Source organism: Silurus meridionalis, chromosome 24, assembly GCF_014805685.1.
Source record: "Silurus meridionalis isolate SWU-2019-XX chromosome 24, ASM1480568v1, whole genome shotgun sequence".
Taxonomy (NCBI): Eukaryota; Metazoa; Chordata; class Actinopteri; order Siluriformes; family Siluridae; genus Silurus; species Silurus meridionalis.
In genome coordinates this window covers 6,728,492-6,737,507 of record NC_060907.1, presented here as the reverse complement: position 1 = coordinate 6,737,507, position 9,016 = coordinate 6,728,492, and the positions used below count along the sequence as shown (strand labels likewise).

Genomic DNA, 9,016 nt, shown 5'->3' with positions numbered 1-9,016 from the left:
CAAGAAGATGTTACTCATAAGAGGACAAATGACCAAATAGGACGTATCCCACTGTCCCCTACTCGCTAAATACAGTACACAGAATTGGCCAACTGCAGAATGGTGGTTTGGGTGGATGTGATGATAATCTGGGGTGTGTGATAGTTGTTTAGGGGGTATGATTGTAGTTTGGGGTTTGTTGGTTTTGTGGGGTATGACGGTGGTTGGGTTGGTATGATGGTGATTTTGGGATATGATGATTGTTGGGGAGCATGATGGTGGTTTGGGGGTGTGATCGTAATGTGATTTTGGTTTGAGGGGTATGACAACAAATATGATCGTGGTTTGGGAATGTGATCATGATTTTATTTTTGTCTGAGGGGTATGACAATGGTTTTGGGAAATATAATGGAAGTTTGGGTGGTATGATGTTTTTTAGATGTGTGATTGTGATTTGATTTTGGTTTGAGTGGTATGACAACGGTTTGGGGAGATATGATGGTATTTTGGGTGGTATGATGGTGTTTTTATGTTCTTTTTCTTTTATTTGTGGGGATGTTTGTTGACCTAACATCCAACGAATATTCTACATTCACGGTCAGTACAGATTCAGTTCTCAGTCATCACAGCGTGTTGTTCCTGTCTCAATTCTACTTCCTCCATCCATTTGTTTTCCCCTTTTATAATTTACTGACTGGAAAAAAATCAGCTCATGAGAAGGCATTGGACCTGAGGGGAACAAAGTGTTTTCCGCATTAGGAAAAGCTCCGTGGAGAGCGGCTCGCGCGCGCAACCTCACCGTGAGCGCGCGGACACCCTCTAGTGCCGGAGCTTTCGCGTTCATGTTCATTCTGTGCGTCGCGGCGAGACGGAGTTGGTGGTGGTGTGGATATAAAACCCTGGAAACTGCTCTTCTTCTCCTTATTTTTGTTTCCTCCATTCCCCGAATGAAGACGGAACGTCGATCCGCCGTCACCACGGCGGGCGCGAGCAACACGAGCGCGTCGACGCCGTGCGCGCGGAGAGTTTGGCGCCGAAGCGCAGAGTAGTGAGGAGGAGGGAGAGCGGTGGGGGGTGGTGGTGTTGAGGGGGGTCTCGCGCCCAGCGCCTCGCGCACCCTCGAGACGCGCTCTCGAGCCCAAAGATGTGCGCGTGAGGTGTGAGGGGGAAAAAAAAGAGGTAGGGGCGGGAAAAATAAGGCGGGATTTTGACAGGAGGAACTCATAGACAGAGACACTGAGAGAGACACCGCCAGAGAGAAACACAGACACCGTGGTGATGTCCTGAGGACCTTAATATATCCGTATACAAGGAGCAGGAGACGTTCAAGACTGTTTGATGGGATAAAAAAAGCACACCGAGAGAGGACAAGTTTGTCTCATGTCCCGAGCAATGGATTGGTATCGGAGCCGCTTAGTTTGCGGTCCACCGTCGATTTGAGGTCTAAAGTAGTTTAAGGATTTTCTATTGGTAATCTGTTTGTTTTCACAGAGGACCCTGGCTGGAGCGGATACTTAACCCCAAAAAAGAAAAGGAAAAAGGAAAAAAAAATGACTTTCCAACTAAGAATTTGCCTCAGTTTTGCGTTAATGGGAGTAACCTTATCGGACCCCGAGCATCCCAACCAAGGTGCGTTGTCTTCCTAGTGAGGTTCATGGCTTGATGAATGTCATATATTCTAGTACTATACTACACTTTTTACTACACTGTACCATGTTATCTCATGTTTAAAACCTGAAAGCTAAACTCTGGAATCCACCATGAATCACATTTATTCTGTGTAAATCCACAGGGGAATGTTTTTACCTCATAACATCAAACTGTTTGGATGAAGCAGATATGGGAGGTTTGTTCCAGTTTCAGCCCAAATGTGTAATAAATGAAAAGTGTGTGTGTGTGTGTGTGTGTGAGCCGAACTGTACTTTTCCTTGTTGCTGGGGTGATAAGCATCCTAATATCTTTTCACATAGCAAACATGAAATGAATACGCAAGAACCGACGTGGATATGTCAGGAGAAATCTACAAGCATGTGGCACGTGGCCCGTGATCCAGCAGAAATGAGGTCTAATAAATTAAGTTAGTGGTGGTTTAACTCTCATCGAGCTTGTCCGAACACCTTGTAAAGCCCGCTCGAGAACACTTAAAGCACCACGTGGACCATCAGGGGAATGAGATACTTAAAGACGATGTACCCTTTGATAGTAGAACCAGGGGCAGTCATGGGGTGAGGTGGCTTTATTTACAAGAGAGCATCACAAGAAGCTGTTGTTGTATTGGATGGGCAGTTTGGTTTATTTTGCTATTTCTGTCCATGCTCTTTAAAATCAGATTCAGCAAGGACAGGGGGTGTACAGGGGGATGCCGGATACAATGTACGTGCAAGAACGCTTTTCGAGAAATAAGGGTCGCATGTATTGAGAATATAGTAGTATAGAGGGTCCTATACTGTACATAATACCAAACTGAATATCAAGTAAAGAGGGGTTCACGGTCAGCGCTAATACAAGTCAGAAATTTGGGATTGGATTGGATGTTCGAAAATATCCAATTATCCATCAGCACGTGTAACCTGACGTAATTTATGAAACGTCTATCAGACGTCATGACACACTACATTTCTGGAAATTTGCAGAAATTCGGCTTGGTTATTGATCCACCTCTGATTTCTCGATTCGACATATGCATCCTATAAAGAGCGCACATCCAGTATATTGGATTTGCACTTAATTACTCCTACGCTCCACATAGTCACTATAGGCATTAAGAGTTTCCTATTTCTTTCCCTCTGGGAGATCAGAGAGTTCCCTTCTCAAAGCACTTTAGAGAAGTTTGTAAGCCATTGTGCATCCTCTGAGTTGTCATGAATATATTGATCTGTAGCAGCAGCACATTAAAAAGACGCGTGCGATGGATTGATCAGGGTGGAGAAAAAAAACATTCTCAAGGTCATTATATTTTGTTTGCAAAAAACATGCCTGGGAAACAAACAAATTGAAAGTCCTTCCCACGTGTAGAAAGCCACACGTATCCAATTTAAGGCTGACTCATTCCGGCTAACATTAAATTAACACCTACGGTAGATAAAACGGAAGAGCAGGGGAGCACCACACATAAGTTCAGGTCAGTCTTGTGTGTGTGTGTGTGTGTGTGTGTGTGTGTGTGTGTGCAAGTGTGTGAAAGTGTGTGTGTAAAGTGTAAGGGATAGAGAAAACGAGCAAGCAAACAGAATTTGTGTAGGACGTACTCCAGACAGAGCCGATTGAACAACCTCAGTCGTGCTGTGGCTGTGCGGTTTTGTTTTTAGTTTTTTATTTATAAGCCATTGTTCATCCATTTTTTTTCTCAAAAGCAGATATTTGTAGTACATAATTACTGTAAAGAATAGATTTGAGGAGGGTAATAAGCAAATAGACTGATTACGGGGGAAAAAATAAGAAGGTTATTATTAACATAGGGTCATCGAAGACTTTCATTCGACCCCCAAACACACACCTACAGGCTCTTGTCCAGCACAGCATGGCATCGATTATAATTGGCTCCAGCAGGGACGAGAAGAAAACATACTCATGTTACAACACAAGAACAAAACTTTGTTATGATGCAGCAGCCCTGAAACATCATTTCCACTGCCATTAGCTGCAGTGGGGTCACATTCGATTAAAAAAAAAAAAAAAACATGCTGAGCCTGTGATAAAATGCCATTTTCCGAATAGTTATGTAGTTATAGTCAGGAGAAAAACAGTAAGGGGGGTCAAAGAGAAGGTCATAGTGATGGAAGGCAGTATACAGAAAATAGTTAACAATGAGATTGATTGAAATGATGTGTATTTTCCACAGGAGTGAGTTTTGCCCTTCAGTCTCTGACTCAGTAAATCGATGCAACTTGAATGGCATGTACATAGTAATTGCCCCGTCACCCATTTTAACACTTTTTTCGCCCCCGAGAACTGCAAATAGTAGCTGATATATATTTCACCAACCCTCCCACAAAAGACTTGTTACAATGGTCCGACTTTTTCTTATGATGCTGATAGCGATACGAAAAAATGGTCAAAATATAAAAAAATTTCGCTCAGCATTTTAATTTGGTAAAAAATATGGTAGGTTGGAATGCTGCCAGGATTTACGCATGTCTCGCCAGTGGTCCACAGAATCCAGTTGTCTCGGTGTTAGAGCACATATTTGTTTCGGTGTTTTTGGTGTTTCAGAGCCCAATTTGAGCTCTTGTGCCCGATTCTTTAAGACTCCTGTCTCCACTTTTCCGATTTTCAAGTTACGGTGGGGTTATCAGAACTCTGGAGCTACGTGTACCTCATTAACATAATGCTGGTAATGATAACTGTTCAAATATTAGGTGCATTATTTTAATATATAATATACATGATCATGGATATATTTACTCAATATGGCACATTCTTTCTGGAAGGCATGTCAAGTAAACAAACTCAATATGTCGAGGACGCATTGTATGTCACAGAGCAGCTGGAAGCTATCGACGCTCTTCTGCACACTTACAAAGTCGCCTACGATTTGCTAAGTCACTGTGATTGACAAGGAGAGAAGAGACTAATGCCATCTCTCGCTAAAATAAAATGTATCTTTCCTGAAACTCAATCGCTGCAGGATTCCTAAAAAAAAAAAAACCTCTTTAGCTATAAATATGATATGATATTTCACCCCAGCAGCAGTTCAGTTCTTACATTCATTTGAAGCAGCTGTTCCTTTGGCCTAATCTAAGATCCATACCTCTTTTATCCGAATCCTAGCCTCAAACACTCAAAAAGATTTCAGAAAAAAAAGCTTAATAGGGTGAACGACTCCAACCCTCCTTCCAATCAATCCTACGCACTGCAGGGTCTTCTCGCGAGTGGTGATTGGAGTGGTGTAGCACTCTCGACCGTGGTCATTTCAATCCTCTTCCTCACACATTAACTGGGGCTCCACACAACCGCTTGTCACCAGCAGTATCGAGAGTGGTTGAAAGCCCAGCTAATCCACTTTGAGACAGAACGGCACCAATAAGAGTGCATCAGTGATGCTGGCTGGGCCTTTATCAATTCATCCGTGGGAGGATGATGAGCTGGAGAGGCAGAGACAGCAAGAGGATTATAGAAATGTAAAGATAGGGGGGGGTGGAGATAGACACAGGGAGATGAATAGAGAGACGGAGGGAAAAAGCGTCTCTTCTTGCAGATGGAGAGAGAGCAAGACAGCTTTTACACTCCAAAATAGCTCTTATTAATTTATATCATAGATGAAGGATATTGTGACTATAGGCTGTACGTCTAGTAGAGTTTGTATGCTGTATGTAAGGTTAGGTTTCATTAATTCCAGTCACAACTCAAAAAATTCATACAAATAGCATTAATACCTAACAAAAAATGGAACTACTTTTGTAGGGATTATATTATAGATTACTTGCTACTAACACAAAACTTTATATGAGGTGGTTTTAAAAAGCTTCAAGACTAATGGTGCCATTCTGACCATGTGCGTTACCACGTCTGTGATTTCATCACTGGACAGCAAGTTAGAACAAAAAGCAAACATGACATACTGCATGAAACTTGGCAAATCTGCCACAGAGACGTTTGACATGACATACGTTTAACATACGGCAATGCTGCAACGAGTCGTTTGTGGTGTTTTGAGTGACACAGGCTCTTTAAGAGCAGAAAAACATCACTGGAAGATGACTCAACCTCCTGAAAAGTCGAAACCATTCGTCAACTTGTGCATGATGATCATCGGAGAACAATCCACATGATCTCACATCCACACTCACCCTACTTCCCGAAGATGAAGATCTGGCTCAAAGGTCGCGTTTTCACACCGTTTTGGAGATCCAGCGCAAATCGCAGAAGGCGCTTGACACGTTCCGGGAGTGGCAGAAACGCTGGGAGCGCTGTATTTTGAAGGTCATAGTGTGTAAACGTAAATAAATAAAGAACTTTTTTGTAAACACTTTTTGATACCACTTCGTACACACCCACAGCATGTGGGAGGACACTTGGAGAACCAGGAGTAAACCCAGAGGGCTTGTTAAACATGAGCTATCTGCTGCTCCTTAATATTTTATTAAAAATGTTGTGATTAGTCTCAGTGGCATTGGTAGCAAGAGCGTGTGGTTTCCCCGAGCCTGAAACACTTGAGCTCTTTAATCTTGGCTGAAACTTTTTTTTATAAGTCACCTAATCAAGAACACGTAATTATGCAAAAAAAAAAATCTAGCTTTCTATATATAAACCCAATACTAATATCAAGTACTAATTTCATAAGTACAAAAGTCCACAAACAGCCAAAGAGACTTTATAATCGACTTTACAAACGTCACAGCGTCAGAGCTCTGAAAAAGTTTGTATCTGGTAAAATCCTGTAGAACCGGATATTATTATCAGGATATTATCTGCGACGATCACGTTTGTTCAGTACATAATATATGTCAACGGTTAGGATTGGAAAATGTCAAATCTGATCTGATATCGCTGCAGCATTCCGCATCGGAACAGTCCTACTCCTACTCGTACTGCAGGCTTGAAAGCACTTGAGCAAATGAAAAAGACACATTTGTAGAACATAAGTACAGTGAGAAGTGAGAAAATACAGCTAATAGCTTTCAGTGCGTTTAGTCAAGGCCACAAGGAGCGCATCACAGAGGCAAAACTCAAGTATTCTTTCATATTCTCCGAGTGTTAAGCATGTACGTCTCTGCGATAAGTGTTAGAAGTGCTTATGCGGGGCTCGGTCAAATTAGGTTGCTTGCTTTGTTAAGGTTCTGAGCTCATTAGCGAATTTAGCTGTATTATTGTTTCAGGGCTGAAATGAATACCTGTAGAAACGGCAGCTCTCAGTGGACCGAGATGATTACCCAGGCTAGGAGCTGATGCAACGCACTATATTTTTCTCCATCACTCCTACAGCTGCCAGTTGGCAGCACATGCCTGCATTTGTCAGGAACATTTGAGATAAGGCAGCGCAAAACAGCCCGTTCTGTTCTTCCTCCTCCGTTCCGGCAACTAATTTGTCATGATGATCTACACTTCATCTCCATCCTTCACGCGCCTCCCCTCGTGCCCCTAGCAAGCCACTTCCGTCCTCCAGCTCTCGCACGGCCACATAACTTTCAGTAAAGAGCGCCATAAACAATGGCATTGGCCTTTAGCGGCAAGCAGTTAAAGCTTAGCACTCTGTTTGTGGCTCCTATCATTGCTGCATGAAGCACTCGTATTGATTTCAGCAACACACACAGGAGTCGAATCTCTGGGGCTTCCACTTTATACCTCCAACACTTCAATAGGTCTTCAAAGAGAGAGTTAGAGGTTTTGTAGCGCTTTGTACTGCCAGCTGCTTTGTGTGTGTGTGTGTGTGTGTGTGTGTGTGTGTGTGTGTGTGTGTGTGCGTGTGGTTGCGTCTTAATCCAAGGTCACCACAGTGGTTTACCAGAGATAATTTGAACCAAACATGCTGGTCAAACCATTATAGCTTATAGGATTCCTCTTTGTTTTCAAAAGGTTCAAGCTTTATTGCAGGATTGCTAACATTTACAAGAAAACGGCAGCATTTTTTCTTTTTATCATCCAGCCTAGCAATCAATTACTCTAACTTCCCTCTCACCCAAGCACACGCTTCGCTCCGTTGTAATTGGAATCAATTTGGAAATCGCACCTTGACATTTCCTAGCATCCCTTGCGCTGTGATCTCTGCGTTAACCCTCGGTGCAGCTCGTTCTTGCATCTCCCCGGAAAAAAACGACTTCGCAGAGAAAGACTACTAAAGCACGAAGCACTGACATTATTGGATCCATTTGCATCGACTGTTTAACAGAAGAGCCATTCTTCTAAGTCTGAGGTGATCATGGCTATGCCCTGTTGTTGAGGCTAATCAGCACTGCAAGAACCCTCCATTGGCCATTATTTTTCTTTTTTTTTTATTGTGATGCCGTTTACTCATTCACGGCCATGTGATTAAGCATAATTGGTGCTGAACGATCTGAAACTGATAATTAAGCTGATATGAATTTTTTGCTGCAATTTCATATATTTCATATATTTCATGAATGTTAGTTTTAGGAGAGAATTACTGGGAATGAATGCAGCTCAATGCTAGAAGGATTATGTACTCTTGGATAGCTCTGTAGTCTCTTGATGAGTCTGACACCTTGGTTATTCCCTGGATCCTTGGCATTTACGTGAGTTCATTTTAGAAACTTTCCATCTTCGTTAATTTAGACCTTGTCATGGATACCAGAGCTGTGAAGCTTTATTTCTTACCGTGCCTACTATTGCTGGACAGATTTTTGGGGAGATGTCAGACAAGACCCAGTTTTGATAGAAAAAGACAACACTCCTAAAGCGAGGTCTGAGCTAAAGGGTGGTGGTGTTTGCAAAGGGATGCTCTGTTTCCTGACCCCTGCATATAAAGTTGTCTTAAATGGCGATGAGGAGCTATCTCATGCAAGATGACGGGTGGAGGACAGATTCAATGCCAGACAGACCAGACTATTACAATAAAACATGGCTGGCATCTTTATCCCATCTTAATAATCCTTGACTATTAATTCGTATGAAATTGGGCAATATTATATATTTAAGCTCCGTAATATTTTCATAGATTATAATTTTTTCATGTTAGCTAGGACTTCTAATTAGCTTGTAGTTAGCTAATACTTCAGCTATCCTAGCAAAACTATAACACTTTAATAATAATTACTATAATTGTAATATTATTTGAATTAATAAGTTAATAATTCTACCTTATGGTACACGGGTGTGCTGTATATTTATGTGTGTGTGTGTGTGTGTGTGTGTGTGTGTGTGTGTGTATATGGAAACAACGCAGATTTTATTGTTTTTTAAAAACTTGAGATATTTCTTTGGTTTATACGCAACAAACTAGGTAATTCAACGGTATAAAGATTTACTTTGTCCAAACAAATCTATAAATGTACAGATGTTCCACATTATTTCCATTAAAAAATCCTCTTTTAGCATGAATAACAGCTTTACACACTCGCAGCATCTGGACAGTTAGTTTGAA

General features: G+C 41.8%; 1 protein-coding gene across 1 annotated transcript in view; it reads left to right on the top strand.

The window, feature by feature from the left end:
- The first annotated feature begins 1,085 nt into the window (after positions 1-1,085).
- Positions 1,086-9,016, top strand: part of epha6 (eph receptor A6) — a 178,902-nt gene continuing 170,971 nt past the window's right edge. The window contains exon 1 of the mRNA XM_046837773.1: positions 1,086-1,608. Coding sequence (XP_046693729.1) covers positions 1,530-1,608 — 79 coding nt within the window. The 5' untranslated portion in view covers positions 1,086-1,529. The remainder of the gene's footprint in view (positions 1,609-9,016) is intronic.